The following is a 19,668-nucleotide window of genomic DNA, read 5'->3' on the forward strand; positions in this document are numbered from 1 at the left end:
ACCCTGTACACCTCAACTCGACTTATTTCCTTCTTTCTTCTTCTCATTCTTTCTTTCTTTCTTTCTTTCCTTTGCGTGTGTCTAGCTTCATGTCCGAATTGCTCGAATACAGAGGCGTTTTACTACGAGATTCAAATTCGTTCCTCAGACGAGCCCATGACAACATTCTACTGCTGCACTGCATGCAAATTCAGATGGAGAGAAAACTAAAGAAAAAGTGGGAAGAAAGAAAGAAAGAGTGAGAAAGAAACGAAGATAGATATGTAGATAGATTGATACAAGTCAGGTAGAGATAACTCTACTCTCAGAGGAGAAGAAGAGGAAGAAAAGGATCAGGAAGGAGGAGGGGGGGATTAGGTTCTATCAAGCACGACGTCATTACATTAGTAATAAGGGGAGAGAGAGGAAGGTGAAAAGAAACAATACGAAAGAAAAGAAGAAGAAGACGTGAGTTAGCCTACCAGCAGGAGCAGGTATCTCAAATATCTCTATCTCCAGTCTGTCTGTGTATCCATCTTCAATCTCTTTGTCTATCTTCCATGAATCGCAAATCTGTCTCTCTTTAATCTATGAATCTCTAAGCACTTTATCTTTCTCCTATGTATGGTCTTTCTGTCTGTCCTTGTCTTCGTTTCTGTATGGGGAAGCTCAACTTAAGAATAGGAAGAGAATGAAGAGAAAAGAAAGAAAGATAGAGACTGTAGTGGTAGTAGAAATGACCGTCCCTTGTTCTTTCTGCTCGTTTCTCTCGAAAGACAGCAGGCAAAGAGAGGAGGTAGAGAGAGACGTACTGCAGCTCTTTCAGGTGTATGAGGTATGCAGGTGTGGGATTCACACCGCAGACGAATGACTTATTGAATTCTACAACGGCAAATTAAAGAGAAGAAGAAGAAGAAGATTCAGCATCCGTCAATCTGTCCCCTAGAATCTCTATCGCCTTATCGTCAGCCGTCTTCTTTCTCACTCTTGTGATTTTTCTTTCTTCTTCAATCCCTCTGTCCTTTTCTTTCTCGTTTGCATGTCTTCTTTCCTCCTCAACATGAAAGAAAGAAAGAAAGACTTTCTCTTCATCTTGTCCCTTGTTCGTTCGATTTCTTCAAATCTATTGTCTCGATAACGACAACCCTCTCTTCATTGTCGTCTTTCTTCTTTTTCTTCTTCTTTTCTCTCTTTCCTCTTCAATCGACTCTTCAGGATAGAGATCTAAATATCCCTTTCTCTCTCTCTGTCTTTCTCGGGGAGAGCGGGGTTGTCTCTTTCATATCTATCCCATTGTAATAGTGCACCCTTCAATCACTCCTCCCCACTCTTTCATATCAAGAGCATTCCTTCTTCGTCTTCTTCTTTCTTTTCTTTCTCCTCCCCTCTTTTTTTCTCTCAATGAGAAAAGTCTGTCTATCTCATGAGTTTCCTCATGAAGAAGACCCCCACTACTATGCACGAGAGAAAGAAAGAGAGGCATTAGGCAGACAGACCCTTGGCGGTAGGAGAAGAAGAAAACCCTCACTTCTCAAAAGGGCAGTCGACGGCGATAAATTTAGGGGAATGAAGACACAAGTGGAAACTACTCAAAGAACACTTAAACAACAAAAAGAAGAAATCTATACCTATCTCTTCTGTATCAATCTTCAATGTATCGAACCTTGAACTCTTTTATGCATCTATCTCTGCTCTGTCTCTTTACCTATCTATCTATCTATCTATCTTCAATCTATCTATGTACCTATCTATCTTTACTCTGCCTATCTGTCTTCAATCTCTCTATCCTTAGTCTATCTATCTATCTATCTATATATCTATCTTTATATCTATCTATATGTCTTTGATCTCTGTCTTTCCTTAGTTTGTCTCTCCGTGTCTACGTGTCCCTTGAGCGGCAGAGAGAGGGGAGTTGAAGAGACGATTGAAGTACTGTCGAAGAGATCTTTCTCTCTCCTTTCTTTGTCTCGAATTCACATCTTCTTCTTCTCCTCCACACTTTTACTGAGAAGTAACGAAGAAGACGAAACGCAAGAAGAGAAAGAACAAGAAGTAGGGAAGGTTGTGGTAGAGAGACAGAGATAGCTAGCTAGCTAGCTAACAGGAGGTCGGTTTCTTTTCCTACACAACACACTTTAAAGTCTTCTTCTCCTTCTTCTTCCAGCTGTTCCTTCCATCCTTTCTCTTGTATGGGGACTCCTAGTATTCTTATTCTCCTTATTTCTATGACTATTCCTAATCCTATCAGCGCTACTATACCCATTACTACTACTACGACTACTTAGACTAGTACCAACACTAGGACAATCCCTACGACTGCTGCTGCTGCTTACGACTACTAGTCCTCCTGTATCACTCATGACGAAAATGAATGGTAATAGTCCCGATACTAGGACTATCCCTATGACGAGGATGATAAAGTCTACGACTGCGTGTCTCCGATAGACAATCCTGCTACTGTGAGAGATCGAATGAGAGAACTAGACAGAAAGAGACACTTGTCCGGTTTATCTTCACTAGATTCCAGGTACGTCAAACCTCGACAGACAGAGAGCGTGAGGGAGGGAAGGAGGAGGTAGGACCGAACCCTCCCTCTACGAAAGGAAGACAAGACGGATGGATTGCACTTCATAAAGAGACAGCAGGAGGAGGAGGGGGAGGAGTCGCGCCAAGAGGTCTTAGTGTATGCTTCTGATGTGTGTGAAGATGTGTCGATAGGAAGAAAGACAGAGACAGGAAGAAAGAAAGAGACAGAGATAGGAAGAAAGAAAGAGACAGAGATAGGAAGAAAGAAAGAGATCACAGGAGTTGAAGAGAAAGACACATAGAAATAGATCAAGCTAAGAGAGAAGAATAGATCCATAGATCGATCGATCGTAGAGTCGCAACGGAAGGATCGGAACGGATGAACAAGTCACTCGTCAAGATTTTGATTGAAAGGAAGAAGAAGGTTCTCCGTCAGCTCTGAACTCAAAGAGACAGAAAAAGGAAGAAGAAGGAGAAAGAGGAAGAGAAAGAGGGACATAGGTGAGATAAGATGCGTAGGAGTTGTTTGCCTATAAGAAAGAAAGGGATGGGGGGGTGCAACACAGAAGAAAAATGAAAGAAAGAAAGAAAGGAAGGAGAACCGAGAGACCAAACTGACTCCTCTTCTTTCGTAGAGAAAAAGAGTTTAGTGATCTCCTACACACTGAAGAGAACACATCATATTTCTCTATCTGTCTCTCTCTCTCTCCTTTCTTTCTTTCTTTCTTGGACAGTCGTCTTTTGATCTGTAGAGAAGAATGAAGCCCAAACCCAAAGCAACCGATCCTTTTCTTCTTCTTCAACCCTGACAAAGAAGAAAGAAATCTTTAATCTTCCTCTTTCTTTCTTTCTTTCTTTCTTTCTTACTCTTTCCTCTTATCAGTCCTCACCAAACAAGTCTTCTTCTTCTTCCTCTTTCTCATGCACAGCATTCTTCGCCTCTTCTTCTTCTCTCTCCCTGTTAACCCCCTTGCCGTCATCTCGAGGGAGAAGCATCGAGGAAGATGAAGAGGAATCTACCCGAGCTCTCTCGCTAACTGAAGAAGATGAAGAATTCACACTTTTTTCCTCATGCGGCTCTTCTATCTCTTCTCTCCTTACGTCGACCTCGTGATGGCCGTTCACCTCACAGAAAAGTCCATTGTCTTCCTCTTCTCTTTCTTCTTCTTCTTCTTCCTTTGTCTTCTCTACTATCCTTTCTTCTTCCTCCTTTCCCTCTTCTTCTCCTCCTCCGTAGTGTTCTTCTCTCCTTTCCTCTTCCTCTTTTTCTTCTTCATCCTTCTTTCTTTCCACATCTTGGTGTTCTTCTTCATCTTCATCTTCACTTTCTCGCTTCTGTTTTGAGGCTTCTATCTCTTCTCTTTTCTTCTTTCGTCTTCTTTCTTCTTCTTCTTGTTGTTCTTTCTTGATCCGTAGAGCTTCTTTCTTTTCATATTCCGCTTTAGCTGTACATACAGCGGCCTGGATAGCATCAGGACGTGTATAGACACGTAAGGTTTTATCGCTCGATATGCATGCAATACATAGACCCGAGGGAGATGAAGAAACCTCAGCTATATAGTCGCCGTAACTATCGAAGGTTGTCGCTATCTCGTCTCCCCCTATATCTCCGATCCCTTCTATATATCGGACTTGATAGAAAGAAGATTCCAGACGTCTCTGTTCTCTTTCAAGACTCTCCTTTTCAAGGCCTTTCTCTGGTAAAGAAGACGAAGACGAAGAAGAAGAGCCTTCATCCTCTCCCCCCCCCGCAGGCGAGCTTGACCGTATAAGCTCAGCCACTAAAGACGAGGATGTACGCACCCCAGGAGGAAGAAGAGAGAGAAGAGGGGAGATTAGCAACGAAGAAGATGAAGAAGAAGCCCCAGAAGAAGAAGAAGATGAGGAGGAGGAGGATGCATGAGGAAAGAGAGACGACGGGAGCTCCGTCGCATTGCATGCACAGATAGTGAGAGAACCGCATCGACGTGAATAGGGACGTAAAGACACAAGAGAGCGCACCTCAGCTGAAAGGAGAAAGAAGAAAAAGGAGAAAAGGAAAGAGGCAATGGATGAAAAAGACGAAAGGAGAGACACCATGGTATCGAAGTAAGAAGATTGAATGAGAAGCTTATCTCGAAAAGATCTTCTAGATGTCTAAGACGTCCTTCTCTATAGAAATACAAGCACGCAGACAGAGGAGTTGAAGGGCAAGCCTTGAGACATGCAGACCAGGAAAAAAGACGAAGACACCCCGATAAGCCGTCATCAGATGTAAAAGTCGAAAGAGGGAGGAAAGAACGAAGGAAAGAAAGAGTGAGACACCTCGCATGCAGATATAAATAAAGAGATCTATATCTTTGTCGATCTCTACAGCCGTATAGACATACATGTAGATGTCTACATACATATACATACAGACACGCAGAGATCTAGATCTGCAGATATCTAGACACCCATAGAGCTGAGCCGAGAGAAGTTTAGACTCCCTCGACCATGGAGATGTCTTTCTCTATCGACCTTCCTACCTACCAAGAAAAGACGCAAACCACGAGAGAGAGAGAGAGGGTGTGAAGGAGAGAGAAGAAGATCGAAAAGAGAGAGAGAGAGGAAGAAAGAAAGAAGGAGAAAGAGAGAGAGGGAGAGACACGAAAAGAAGGAGAAGAAGCATGGGATGATTCCTCGTAGAATAGTAATGTTGCTGTGAGCCATACCATGTCCCGAAGCGACTTTACAATAAATGATACTTCGCACTTGTAAAGGGGGAAGAAGAGAAGAATCGCGGCCCCCAAATCTTTCGCCTCCTGCTTCTGCTGCTTCTTCTTCTCCTTGCTGATGGGGGTGCAGCAGTTGCTCTTTCCTCTGTCCCGAGGCCTGTAAGTCTGGAGATGGCGTTGCATGCAGTTGGATGACACGAATAAATCCATCCCCACAGCCTACATGCAGATGCGCAAAAAGCAAGCGATTTGTCTGCACCCCCTGCTGAGTCAGATGATGCGGCGTGCCTCGATGCACTCGAGGGCTCCAAGCTAAAGACGTTATCTGAAGAAACAAAGAAAGAGTGAGAAAGAAAGAAAGAAGATTGTGAAGATAGAAGAGATGACGAGAGAACGGCTAGAATGAAAGGAAGAAGAAGAAGAAACAGAGGTAAGAGAAGTCAAGAAAGAAGAAGAAGATGACGATCTACTTAAGATCCCTATGGTGAGTCTACTAGGGATGAATACACAGGCGAAGGAACTGAGGAAGATAAGGAGAGAGGTTGTAATTACGTGGAGCCACTCTCTTAACTCGAAGAGGACAAGTGAGGAGTATCTGTCTTCAAAGAAGACCAAGAAGAAGAAGAAAAAGAAGAAGAAGATGATCTCACAAGTCTAGCCAGATAGATAGACAAATAGATAGATACATGGAGATAGATCATGAAAGAGCGAAGATAAGTGGAGAGACTAAAGATAGATGGATAGATAGAAATATCCCTGGAGGAGAAAGATAAAGAAAGAGGAGCGCTTGACGAACTGAGCGAGGGAGAACTCAGGAAGGAGAAGGAAAGCGACGGGGGGGGAGAGGAAGGGCTTCGCAGACACGTGGAGGCTAGGCAGATGAGAAGTGTGAAGAGAGAGGAGAAAGAATAAGAGATGGAGGAAAAAAGAAAAAGAAGAGATGAACCTCGTTAGAAAGAAAGAGAAGAGAGACTCCCTCGCTTGAGACCTCCCTCCTAAGCTTCCACCTTCTTGTCTTCTCTACCTTCTTAGAGAGAGAAACAAAGAAGCAGATAAGAAAGATAAGAAAAGAGAGACAGAAAAGGAATTAGACATAGAAAGAAAGAAAGAAAAAGATAGAGAGAGATATGCATGTTAAATGTGAGGTTGTCTTACCGTGACAGGTGCGGCTTCACTAAGTTGGATAAGCAAGAGAGGAAGATGCTGAAGGAGAACCGGTTTGACTCGAGGCATTTCTTCTTCTTCGTCCTCTTCTTCATCTAGCTCTTCTTCTTTGATAAGATCTCCCCCCCCCTGGAATCTTTCTCTCTCTATCGCATGTCTCCATTCTCTTTCTGCTTTCTCGAAGTTGTCTTTAGCTGTAAGGACGGCTTGTCGAGCATCGAGAAGCTCCAAGACGGAGACATCATCGATGATGTCTCCCCCCGTCTCTTCTCGCTGACGCTCAGCTAGCTGTTCAAGTGTATGTACACTCGATGGATTTCTCTCAAGAAGGTCAGATAATTCTTGGGTCCTCTGATTAACAAGATCACGAGATGTGTGCATCTGGGATCTTAAATGTCTTAAGGTCTCTTTTCTTGCTTTCCGTTGTCTCGATACATGATGCAAATAATTATGGTGGCGCGTTAGCTTCAGGAGCACGTCATCCGGGAGATAAAGAAAGGCTATACAGCCGCATATGGGATCCGCCGCAGCTACCCATCTCCCGCTTCCCGGAGGAGGAGGAGAAGGAGAAGGGCGAGTAGGAAGACGATGATCTTTGGATGCACTCTCTGTAAGATACGCTCGATGTGGATACACAGAAATACAACTTATATGGGATAGAACAATGGGGGCTCGAGAGGAAGACGAAGAAGAGGGTTTCTGACTATTGATAGAAGAGGCAGAAAGAGAAGAAGGAGAATAGACTAAGGAAGAGAATTCGGCAAGCTTCTGTCCTGTATCGACGTGAAAGATACTAAGAGGAGCAAGATGGGGAGATGGAGGAAGATGGCTACCTGCTAAAACGGTTGACTGATCGGGAAGAAAGTCGACGTATGAGATATCTTCAGGGGCTTCCGCCTGGCCCAAGATAGCTAAGGGCTCGGGAGAGTCTCTTAGAAGTTGCAAGAGGGAGGAAGAAAGAGCTAAGGGAGTTGAAAGGTGTGAAGAAGAAGAAGAGGAAGAAGAAGAGGAAGAAGACGAGGAGGAAGAAGAGGAAGATGAAGAAGACGAAGATGTAAATATATCATTGAACCAAGAAGGCAGAGAAGAAGAAGACGTCAAGGAAGTTTTGAAAAGAGATAAAGGAGATGAGAGAGAAAGAGAAGAAGAAGAATCGAGTTTACTAATTTTGTCTTCTAGCGTCTTCAAGGAGGATTCGCTCACATCCCATGTATAAGCAATCCTAAAGAGAAGAAAAAGAAGAAGAAAAGACATGACAATATTCGTCTCCTTCAATCTCCTTCTACTTCTTCTTCCTCTGTGACACCTATCTTCATCTTTCTCTTCTTGTTTGATGAGACATAGATGGAAGTCTTTGAAATTCTAGTCCAATACATAGCAGATTAGACTTCATACATACAGGGAGATACACCAGACGCAGACCTACATACAGAGTGAAGAAGACGTGCCGGCTATACATACATATATATATACATATACATATATATAGAGAGAGAGGGAGACAAAGATAGATATACAAATAGATAGAGCATCGAACGATAGGTCGATGACATAAGAGAGAGAGTCTTTATCGATTTTGAAGAGAATCTTGTACATGCAGGCGAGACGGCTAGAGAACGATTTTTCAACCCGACCAAAGATATACATGTAACCCTCCTTATTGCCTGTACATATACATATGCCTATATACAGAGATGCATATCTCTACAAGCATGCATCTCCTTTTCATGTGTGTATCTGTGAAGAGAGTGATCCTCCTAAGGATGCTTTTCTTCAGTCTTCTGTCTGGTAGCAAGAGAGAGAGAGAGAGACAAGGGGCGAGCAAGAGACTCTCCACAGCAGGATGAAGATGAAGCGAAAGACATGCGCAAGAAGACAAAAGAGGAAGAAGAGAAAGAATCGGCGAGTGTCTATCTGAATGTCTAATATATATAGGTATAGTAGGAGCTGCAGTAGCTTACCCTGCTTGCGTTACAGCGACGAGCCTCGTCTGGAGTGGATTGACTTTAACACATACAACAGGTGAAGACATCCTTCCTAATAGACCGATAAACTTCCATCCTTCTTCTTTTTCTTTTTCTTTCTTCTTTGATTCTCCCTCTTCTGCCTCATCGTCTTTCGTCTCTTGTTCTCTCTTCTTTACTCGCTCATTTTGCGGTCTCTCTCGCTTCCTGTCGATCTTCACTTGAGAGACTTCTATAAGGTCGTCGTCATCCAAGAATTGCGTGGTAGTCCCCCCTCCTAGTTTGGTCGTTTTCTTCTCCTGGCTCGTGAGACATCTTTTACGCCTTTCTTCTGTCTCTCTATCTTCTTTAACAGATCGCTCAATTGCAGAGAGGGATAATTCTCTCAAGACAGAAGAAGGAATCTGCCAGATACATATCAACCCTACGATCGTCCCCCCCCCCACGAAGACATGGGTGTCTGTACAGCAGACACAGTACGTTCGATCAGGATGAGCTGCATGCGGTAAAGATGCTGAAAGATGAAGAGGAGGTGAAGAAGAAGACGAAGAGGATGAGAGGGAGGAAGAAGAAGAAGGACGGTGCGAAGACTCAGACTTGTTGTGACATAGAGCTGTTAAATGCGAGGAAGAAGAAGAAGGAAAAGACGATTTGAGAAGAACTCCTGTTGAGCCATCGTCATTTAGTGCTTGTCCTTCTCCTCCTTTTCCTCTGTGGGAAGGTGAGGAGTATAGTTGAACAGAAGAAGAAGAAGTCATTGTAGAGGAAGACGACGGAAATGTGAGGAGAAGAGAAACGGAAAGAAAAGCAGAAAGAAAAGAAGATTGGAGAGAGAGAAGAGAGAGTACGAGAAGAAAAAGAGGCAAAAGACAAAGAAAGAAAAAGAAGAAGATGATGATACCTCCCTTCTAAGCCTCTTGACTCTTCAAGAGATTCACCTCCTCAGAGACACCCAGCAGTCTTCGACATGAGTTGAGGTGTACATACACCTCATGACCTCCTCGCCCCTTTAGGGCAGGAGTCTGAGAGAATGGATGAAGAGGATGAAGAGGAAAAATTCAAACACATCATTCTATGAAAACGTAGAAGAGAAGAAAACTATTAACCGCTCCATGACTGTTTCTCCCCGTTCTTTTTCTTCTTCTTCCTCTTTCTTGCTTTCATTGACGAAGGAAAGAGCTGCATACGAGAGAAGCAGATAAGCTGTCTTAGGCGGGAAGAAAAAAAGAAGGAAGAAGAGATTCATATACACCGGGAAGAGAGAAAGAAAGGGGGGGCAGAAGAAGATCGTGTGTGTACTTTAAAACGCAGGGAGAAATCTCTCTTGGTTTGAGAAGAAAGGAAAATTGGAGATTCTAATACAACGATCCTCTCGAAGACATACTAACGTCTCCTTTTGGGAGTGTCATCGGGTGTACATACACCTGAAAGATCCGGGGTAGGTAGAGAGAGAGCTTTTCTTTCCTTGAACTGACCTTGACTCCAAGGAAAGAGAGAATCTCTATAAAACAAGTGAATAGTAAGCTGAAGATCTCTGTCTTAGTGACAAGGAGCTTCTCCTTTCGTTGGGAAAGATGGAGAGAAAGAAAGAAAATACTGAAGAGAAGAAGAAAAAGGAGACCTTACAACTCTTTCTTCCTATTTATTCTCTCACGAGAAAAAGAGACCTGCTCTTTCGGTCTGCTCCCTTCTCTCGCAGCACCGCCAAGAAAGAGAGAAAGAAAGATAGAAAGAAGAGAAGAAGAAGAAGAGAGATCAAGAAGAAGAAAAAGAGAGATCAAGAAGAAGAAGAAGTTGAAGTCGAAGAAGACGATGGATGTATCACGAGTTTCTCTCTTGATATAGCGGCGGCTCGTCTGCCTGTTTGCATGCACGCCCACTCGAGAAGAAGAAGAAGAAAAGGAGAATAGAACAACTTCTTCTCCCTTGGAAGACTTCTCTTCTCTGACTTTTCTACAGTCTACAGAGACAGACAGATAGATAGATAAAGAAAGAAAGAGAATGTCCCACGAAATCTTTTCACTTGGCATCCCGTCATAGATACTTATAGAAGACGTCTTCTCACTCCTTCTACAAGAGAGAGATCAACGAGTCTTTCTCTCTCTCTCTCTCTTTCCAGCTCTCCCCCTATCCCAGGGAGGAAGAGATTGATCTTAATGAATAATTGATCCGACTGACCGATCAATCATTCTTCTTCTTCTTCTTTCTCGTTCTTCGTGTGTAGAGACGGCATCATCCTCCCTTTCTCTTAGTGTTCCTATTCAATCCTCTTCTCTTATCGCGATCCTCTCTCTCATCCTAGCTACTCACTCTCTTCAAAAGTTCTTCTTCTCTTTCTTCTTCTTTTCTTTATTCTTCCTTTCTCTTCGACTCTCTGGCTCTCCATCAGTCTTCGCCCTTCTCTCAACAGTCTCTTCTTCTTTTTATCTTCGTTTCTCACGGCAGCTCATCTACACACTTCTTCTTTCTTCTGTCTTCTTCTCATAGCACAACAGACACCAGATCTTCCTTTTCGAATCTCTCCTTTCTCTATCTTTTCATCTCCCTATCTATCTTTTTCTCCTTCCTTTATCTATCTGTAAACTTCCTGTCTCTCTGCTAAGTAAAAGAGAAGTCTTCGGCTTTTCTATGTTGGATGGGAAAGAAAGACCGTCAGACGTAGACAGGATTGATCTAGAGAGGCAGAGCGAGACAGATAGAGACAGAGATAGATAGATAGACGACATCTCTTCCGATCACTTCAACAGAAATTAGAGAGGTGGGAGAGACAAGAGAAGAAGAAGAAGAGGAAAGAAGTGCGTAGGCAAGATGGCGCAAGCTCCGTTGAAAAAGAAGCCCAACTATAAGAAGACATACGGGGCTTCTCATACATCGAGGAAGAACAAGCCGGAAAGATCTTCTTCTTCTTCTCAGGCAGGGAAACTGTCCAAGCTCTCCAGGTTGATCAGAGACGTGGGTTAAGATGCATACACCTTCTTCTTCTTTCTCTTGCTGTCTCTCTCTTTCTCTCTCTCTCGTATATGACTAGAAAGATGGATTCTACTGAGTTGCGTACGCACATTCAGTCTAGTCACATCTTTAGGTAGCTAGAGATGATGCAAGGGATAAACAAATCCCTACATAGGTAGGTAGATAGGTTTATAGATACATGCATAGAGAGAGAGGGGAGTATGAGAGACTGCGAAGGAGCGGAGGGAATCTATCTCTCAATGGTGGCAGGAGATGTAGAATACACACGAAGAGTCAACAGGCAAAACAAGTCTCACTCCTGAAATACATACACATATGGATAGCTAGACATTGATACGAGATAGATATAAATACATAGTATTAGTACTACTTTAGCTGAAGGCTATAGAAGGCCTTCTCTTTCAATCATTCATACCTATCACTGTATATATATATATATATGTATAGATCTGTATTATCTTATATATAGATGTATAGACTTAGAAAGACAGCGATGTGATCTTGACTGATCATATCTACTCCTCCGGTGTCTATACATCCCCCTCTCTATATCTCCCTGTGTATATTTCCTTCTCTATCTAGGTGTATGTGCATATGTGTAGTTCTACCGACATATCTCCCGGCTCCTCAAATAGGGAAAGAGAGAGAGAGATGTGTCACTCTTGTTGCCGCCCCTCCTCGATCGTATGAAGGAGAAGGAGAGAGCTCTGCTAGTCAATGAATGAATGAATGAGATAGATCTTCTCTCTCTCTTTCTTTTCTTCCTTCTTCTTTTCTTTTGCAGAAGAAGAAGGTGGTCGGGATCGCCAAGATCGAGGAGAGTTTATCGGGGGTGGCTAGGAGTCATATGGAGGAGATTCAACTTCTTGGGGGGACATCGACGAAACAGATCGATTCAAAGAAGGCTGGCACTACTAGTAGTAGTAGTACAGGATTGATACCTTCAATTGGCAAAGGGTGCGCATGATGAAGATAGTCTACTTGAACCACACCCCGAGAAAGAAGACGAGGAGGAAGAGGAAAAGGAGGAAGGATCTTTTTATCTCGAATGGCATGTCTTTCTCTCGTTCTGCAACTCTTTCTCTTCTCTCCTCTGATCGTATTCTTCTTCTTGTTCTCTCTGTCTTCTCGCAAGTGTCTTTTCTTTCTTTCTCTATCTAGCTATCTATCTATTTGCTTCTCTATCATCGTCTTCTTCAATGTTTCTTCTTCCTAATGTCTTCTCTATACAAGAGGCTTATACACTTCTCTCTTTCTCTCTCTCTGTTGATCTCTTTCTTTCTTTTGCACTCGTTAAGTGTTTTGGACACCTGTCGTTCTTCTACCTTCTTCATCTTCCTGTCTGGTGACGACTGAGAAGGAGAGAAGGACAACCCAGATAAAGAGAAAGAAAAAGAGAAAGAAAGAAAGAGAGAGAGAGAAAGGGACATCTGTAGATAGATAAAGAGACGAAGAACATGAGAAAGAAAGAAAGAAAGGGAGGGAGAGATAAATGCTTTCTTCTTCTTCTTTCTCTTTCTCACATCCACTTGGGTGCTCCGTCACTGCGACTCTCTTTCTTTCTTTCCTTTTTAATTGACTGACTCTTTTCTTTCTGAAGATAGGTAGGGCAGCAGATCGAAAAGAGAGAAAGAATGGATGTGTGTCTAGTAGGGAGGGTGTCTCATGTCTATAGTGGGCATGTGTCTGCGTATGAAGAAGAAGAGACGGCCGTGTAGAGAGAGACAAGCAAAGTCATGAATAGGAAAGAACGACCACAGGGAGAGAAAGAAATGTATGAGTGATAGTGGAGAAAAGAAGAAAGAAAGACGAGGATACCTCTTTTCTTCGGTTAGGATAGTAGAGAGCGAAGCAGTCAAACACATTATTTTGAAGGAGAAGGGAATTCCAGACAGGGAGAGAGACAGAGCTACACCTAGAGAGATGAAAGACTGGGAGAGAAACAGAGAGAGAGATAAAGGACATAAAGGCAAATACAGTACATTTCTTTCTGAGCTGTACGAATGATTTATGCGGGTCTCGTCTGATGTATATGACAGGTGAATCTCCATGAAAGATATCTACCTATCTCTATCTCTCAAATTGTATCTGTCTACATCTGGACTCAAACGTGTTCATGTCTACCTTTCTATGAAGAGAAGGTGTATATGTTAGACCTTGGTATTTTGATGAATCAATCGCGCCTCTACCCCTGTGAGGTTCCTCGTTATGGAAGAAGAAAACGGGAAGAAATGCGGTGTATATACACCTCTTCGAAGAGGGGAGTGCTTTTTCACAATGTGGTAAGGAATCGAATGAGAATGTGCTTCACTGTGCTTCTTATTTATCGTCTCTCCCCCTTTATTTGTTTCTCTAGATGGATAGTCAAGCAAAAGATTCATTGAAGAAGAAACTTCTCACCCCATGCAGTTAAAACGATCTAACTCAAGGGCAAGGACAAGCCTCTTCTTCTTCTATCTTTCTCCTTAGCTTGTCTTTCTCTAGACCTTATCGAATCTTCTTCACTGCGGAAAGGGCTCATACACTCCCTTAGCCCGCCCAGGCATCCTCTATATAAACATCCATACACATCGACTCCTCATGGATAAGTAGCATATACCCATCTCTATGCATATACACATAGATAGCTACAGCTATTCGTTCTTACAGACAGGCCTGGCGCTTCTCCATATATGGAGACATACAGAGAGAGAAAGAGTTGAGAGTTAACTAGAGGAATGCATACCTCGATTTTCTCTAGTCGTTCACCAGCTCCAGGAGAGGACAGAGAGAGAAGCAAGAGAGAAAGACATGACTTTATGTCTTCTCTCTTCAATGAAATTTCTTCCTTTGACTATCTTCTAAATTCTAGCTGTCTTATTCTCTTGGAGTCTGGGACTTATCTGTCTCTCTCTTTCTCGTCTATCTGCTTCCTGTGGATCAAACGGAGAGGTAGAGGTCTGCAAGATTGAAGTTTCTAGCTAACCAACGCACGCTGCGAGAGAAGAAAGGAAAGCTATCGTTCCAGGGATACAGAAAGATTCGGCGAGAGAAAGAGCTAGGGAGAGAAGGATTCATAGAGAGAGAGAAAGGTTCGCAGAGAGAGAGAAAGATTCATAGAGAGAGAGAAAGATTCGCAGAGAAAGAGAAAGATTTATGGAGAGAGAGAGAAAGAGAAGGAGAGATTGAGAATCTACAAAGGAGGACTCTGGTACCCCCCCCCCCTGGTTCGACTCGAGCTTCTTTTGCCTCTGCTTCCTTGTTCTCCTCCTCCTTCTGAGGCAAGCAAAGGAATTTTATCTCTCATCTATGAAAAGATCGGCAACAAAAAGAAAGAAGAAAAGAACGGGAAGAGAAAAGAGACCCATCCACACGGATCAGATAGAGAGAGAGAGCAATCGAGGTGAAGGCGCGTTCATCTTTTCTTGGACTTCCGTTTTTCTTTTCCCTTTTGCATGCATGACGGGTTTGCGATTGAATCGAAACCTCCTCTTTCTTCTCTCCTCTTTTTCTTCTTCTTTAATCTCTCTTTATTCTTCTTTCCTTTGCTTTCTCTCTTCATTCTTTCTCGCTCCTCTTATGCCGAGTTTCTCGAGGTCTTCTGTCCCCCCTTATTTCTTCTGATTGATCGACGTGTCTTCTTAACTTACACTTTTCCTTTTTCTCCCTCTTGGAAGGTCGCTTTGGCTTTTTCTTTCTCTCTTTCTCCCGTCCTTCTTGCTTTCTTCTCTTGCTGCTCTTTTTTTTTCCCATAGTTTCATCTTCTTTCCGTGATCAATCAAGTATTTCTCAGGCGGGGGCGCATATTACCTTCATCTCTACATCGATAGTTCAGGTGTACATACACCTCAAAAAGAACATCCCGAGGAGGTGTCCGTGCAACCCTCAAAATTCTCGTTCCTTTCTTGTCAACTCAGCTCCCTCAATCATGTCCTCTTTCTTCTTTCCTCATCTTTCTTCTATCTTTTTTCCTTTCTTTCTTGGAGTGTTTCTTTCTTCATCTTTTCTTGTATTTTGACATTAGTCACACTTCTTTCTCTTTCGCTCCCCCTGTTCACCCCAAGTCGATCGTCTTCGCCCCCATTCTACAGGGATGGCAATACTCATGTCTCCGGTCATTGCTCCCTTCTTTCTTTGATCGTCCCGTCTATTCTACCAAGATCAGAAAGAGAAAGAGAAAGAAGAGAAGACGGAGAAGAAGGAAAGGAGAGAAAGATGTAGAAAGAAAGCGGCAATCCCCCTATGTTCATCTTAGATTTCTCCTTTCCGCGTTGTCTTTCTTCACCCCTAAATGTTCAGTTGTGAATAGACTCTTCTTTCTTTCGTCCTTTTTCCTATCTTTCTTTTCTTTCTTCTCATCCTTTTCGCGTGAGAGAATCATCTGAATGGATTCTCTTCTTCCTTTTTTTTCCTCCTTTCTTTCTTTTGACTAGCTCGCTATTTTTTCTCTCCTTGTCTCGATGCGAAAGTGCCCTCTCTAGCTAGATGATATGGAGGCCTTAGAGCGCTTAAGCGTGATCTCGCGTATCACTACAGAGCTGCATAATCACTGGGGGTTGGATGATCGAGACCTCGCTGAATTCATCGTTCATCTAGGAGAAGAAGCGTCCTCTCTGGAAGACTTCTCTTCTCAACTCAAAGAAAATGGAGCTTCTGTCTCTTCATCTCTTGCTATTTCTCTCTACACAGCCATACAGAAGCTCTCTGCCAAAAAGAAGAAGAAAGCGGTCTCTTCTTCGTCTTCTTCTGCGAGCGGGAATGTAGCCAGTCACTCGAGCTCTCATGATGGATCTTCTTCTCTTGAAGATAAGAAAGAGATCAACGGAGGAGGAGAAGGAGGAGATCTTTCTTTCTTATCATCTTTATCATTAATCTCGAGAGAGAAAGGCGAGAAAGATGATCGCTTGAAAGAGAAAGAGAAGAAATTCCCTGGTTTATGCCGTCCTAATGATGTGTCACGGCCGGAGCTCTTTCTCGAGAGACCTTCCGAAGATGCCCCTCTATCTTCGCATGCACTAAAACTGTTAGAGGCAGAACAAGATGAGAAGGAACTTCTCAAAGAGCAGAAAGAAGCTCTCAAGAAAAGTCACTTTCCTCAAAAGAGGAACGAGGCATCAGAAAGACAAACACATTCCTCGGCAGCGCTCTACTCAAAAAGTGACGGGAGAAAGAGCAACGCTGCCGAAGAAGAAGAAGAGGTTAAGAAGCCACCTGCACATTACTATGGAAGTTCGGGCCCGATGATTCGTTATGCGATTTATGAAGGTGTAGTAGAGAAGGTTCTCGAGTTTGGCTGCTTTGTCCGGCTTCAATTTACAGATGAAGGAACACGTCAGGGGCTCTTGCATGTGGTGGATATGACGCCTCCAAAGAGCCACGCAGGAGGAGATCAAAGGCCTAGACAACCTCAGTAAGCAATACCTAACATATCTATCCTTCTCTCCGTTGATAGACACGATAGATATTTATATGTCTCTCACTCTCTCTCCATATATCCATGTATAGATACCAACATGCCTTGTATGTAGGTGTCTAGGTCTATAGATCGATGTAGGTGTTTCTTTATGTATGTCTGTGCCGATCTCTAGATATGTCTCTCTCTACCTTTTTCTCTCTCTCTCTCTCTATATATATATATCTTTTTCTTGTCGGCGCGTATCTACTCATCTGCTCTGTATAGGTGTCTTTCTGTCTAAGTATGTGTGCTGCCCTCCTTCTTCTCTCCCCTTTCTTATATCTTTCTTATCTCTTTCTTCTCTCCCCTTTCTTATATCTTTCGTATCTCTTTCTTCTCTCCCCTTTCTTTTAGAGAGATCGTGCATCGCAATATGAGAGTGAAGGTGAAGATTCTGGCGATAGCAGGGAGTAAAATTTCTCTCTCCATGCGAGAAGTCGACCAAGAGACGGGCAGAGACCTCAAGCCAAGAGGGCCGTTCGCTCTTAACGGTAAGAGAAAGAAGAAAGAAACAGACAGACAGAAATACATGAAGAAGATAATTAGAGAAGAAAAGAGAAGGGAGATAAGGGGAGTGCAAGAGAAGAAAGTTCGATGAGGATGAAGAGAAGAAAGATAGATAAAGACCAGAAGAAAAGCAACCTGGGAAATAAAGAAAAGAGAGGTCAAGAAAAGAAGAGAAAGAAGCGGTAGTGATGATAGGAGTTGTCGGGAACAAGAAAGACCAAACGTAGAGGGAGCTCCTGATCGAAATCTTCCTCTCTTTCTTTCTTTCTTTCAGGTGCTTTTCTTTTCTTCTCTGTATATCTCTTTATCTTCATTCGATCTCCCATCTAGTCTATCTAGCACCAGTCTATCCATGTGTACTGTGTATTCCTACATGTATTTGTAAATAGACATGAATCTATATATAGAGAGAGAGAGAGAAAGAGACAGTGTCATGTGCAGAGAGGAAGAAGAAGGTTTATCTGGATCTCTGTAGGATTCTTCATATAGATACATAGATCGATATATACAACTCTCCTCTTTCTCTCCTGTTCTGTCTCTCTCTCTTTTTCTCCTCCATCACTATTTCTCTCCCTCTTCTTTTTCTTCCACTCTCTCTCTCTTTCTTCGGTGCCTACAGATGAAGACGGAAAGTTGAATGGGAGTGGGCAAGGAAGTTCGAAGATTCCGCAGGATCCCGAGGCAGAGCAGAGAGAGAAGGCGGGAGTGGGACGCATTACAGGCATTGCACTCGAGTCCAGCGACAGTAGGAAATCTAGTCAAGCAGATTCTCTCTACTGCAGAAAACGCAAGTAAGCAAGCACCTCCTCCATCCATTCGCCCTCCTAGCCATCGTCTCTTCTTCATTCCAGAAAGAAAGAAAGAAGAGAAAGAAAGACGAGAAAGAAAGAAAGAATGGAGACTAGTCACGCACTTTCAAGGTGTTGCTTCACCTTCACTCAAAGCTCAGATCAATTACATACAAGCATATCTAGATACATATATATATATATAGATATATAGATATGTATATATATATGTATAGATACGTATATATAGATGTATGTAGATATAGACATGTATAGGAAGAGAGAGAAATATTCATAGATACATAGATGCGTGCGCGTGGCCTACATTTTGATATATGGATAGATATACGTACGTATACATGGAGAGTACGTAGGTTCTTTCAGACTGTTCACCCCCTACATGTAGAGTATGGTGGGGGTATACTCCTGAGGGATGCTGGAGTGTATGTACACCTGGACAGGAGTTGTCACGTAAGGATGTGAAAGAAGTGGGTTTCTGTTTTCGTCTTCTCTTTCTTCTTTTATCCTTCTCTTCCTTTCTCATTGGAAAGAAGTTCAGACTCTACACTCTTCACATTCACCACGGCATTCTTTCTTTCTCTCACTCTCTCTCTTCTCTGTCTTTCTCTTCTTCTTCTATCTTTTCTTCTTCTCCCGTATCTTTCCGGTCTTTTCTTGCATTCACGATCCGTCTTCTCTCTTCCCCATCTTCATCTTCTATTCCTATTCTCTTGTCTCTTTTCTCTTTCTTTCTATCTCTTTATCTCGTTTTCTGTCTGTCTTACTTCCTACCTTTCCCTTCTCTTTCTTTCATTCTTTCTCACTTCTCCACCCTTTTTCTCTTCCCCTGTCTATCTCCTTCCTTTCTCTTTCTCTTCTTAGATTAATGAGCGACTTTGATAAGTGGGAGAATCAGCAACTCCTTCATAGCGGTTTGCTTTCGCGTGAAGAGCATCCTCTCTATGACGAAGACCTAGGGATTCTCCCCTCCACAGAAGTCGAAGAAGACGTCGAGGTAGAAATCCGGGAAGATGAGCCTCTCTTTCTTAGAGGCCAAACGACAAGAACGGGCATGCAATTAAGTCCCGTCAAGATTCTCGCGAATCCAGATGGATCTTTAGCCCGCGCCGCAGCTACCGCTACAGCTCTTAGTAAAGAAAGAAGGGAGATTCGAAATGCGCAAGAATCCGCAATTCTAGATTCCATCCCGAAAGACATGAGCCGGCCTTGGGAAGATCCTGCGCCCGGCCCTGGAGAAAGAACTATTGCTCAGGCTCTTAAGGTAAATACAGACAGCATCTAACATGTAATGGGGGGAAGGGGAGAAGGAGAGAAGAAAGAAAAGGAAAACGATGAAAAAGAAACACGACAAGCCAGCGAGTGAGAAGGTTTCTTCTCTCTTTCTATTCACAAGGCTCCTCTTTGTCATCTTCTTCTCTCGATCTTCCATGTATTTGGATTCGATCTATCTATCTATCTGTCTTTGGTTTATCTATCGATTCTCTTATCTGTATCTCTCTCTACATATCACCTTCATCGATTTGTATGTATCTGTATGTATATGTATATTCTCAACTTCTCTAATGTCTCTCTTTATATACGTGCTATCTATCTATCTATCTATCAATCTCTCTCTCTAT

At 42.8% G+C, this 19,668-nt stretch overlaps 4 protein-coding genes across 4 annotated transcripts in view; 3 read left to right on the top strand and 1 right to left on the bottom strand.

The window, feature by feature from the left end:
* CSUI_002380 (dna-directed rna polymerase iii rpc11) overlaps window positions 1-2,025 on the top strand; it is a 4,398-nt gene extending 2,373 nt beyond the window's left edge. Inside the window, exon 2 of the mRNA XM_068062582.1 lies at window positions 86-2,025. Coding sequence (XP_067925439.1) covers window positions 86-210 — 125 coding nt within the window. The 3' untranslated portion in view covers window positions 211-2,025. The remainder of the gene's footprint in view (window positions 1-85) is intronic.
* On the bottom strand, window positions 320-10,026 carry CSUI_002381 (uncharacterized protein). Its single transcript, XM_068062583.1, has 4 exons — window positions 8,327-10,026; window positions 6,357-7,587; window positions 5,199-5,526; window positions 320-4,511 (listed from the first exon to the last, which is right to left on the bottom strand). Exons 1-4 carry the CDS (start codon window positions 9,085-9,087, stop codon window positions 3,385-3,387), a joined length of 3,447 nt encoding a protein of 1,148 aa, XP_067925440.1. The 5' UTR covers window positions 9,088-10,026; the 3' UTR covers window positions 320-3,384.
* CSUI_002382 (uncharacterized protein) lies at window positions 8,002-13,720 on the top strand. Its single transcript, XM_068062584.1, has 3 exons — window positions 8,002-8,387; window positions 8,685-11,281; window positions 12,084-13,720. Exon 2 carries the CDS (start codon window positions 9,904-9,906, stop codon window positions 10,237-10,239), a length of 336 nt encoding a protein of 111 aa, XP_067925441.1. The 5' UTR covers window positions 8,002-8,387; window positions 8,685-9,903; the 3' UTR covers window positions 10,240-11,281; window positions 12,084-13,720.
* An 842-nt stretch (window positions 13,721-14,562) lies between these two features.
* CSUI_002383 (pre-mrna splicing factor rna) lies at window positions 14,563-19,311 on the top strand (the record flags this gene model as incomplete). Its single annotated transcript, XM_068062585.1, has 4 exons — window positions 14,563-16,688; window positions 17,088-17,224; window positions 17,860-18,031; window positions 18,911-19,311. Coding segments are annotated over exons 1-4 (1,629 nt in total), but the record flags the coding sequence as incomplete, so codon positions are not given.
* Between the last annotated feature and the right edge of the window lie 357 nt (window positions 19,312-19,668).

The sequence above is a fragment of the Cystoisospora suis genome (genome assembly GCF_002600585.1).
Source record: "Cystoisospora suis strain Wien I chromosome Unknown contig_1014, whole genome shotgun sequence".
Lineage (NCBI taxonomy): Eukaryota > Apicomplexa > Conoidasida > Eucoccidiorida > Sarcocystidae > Cystoisospora > Cystoisospora suis.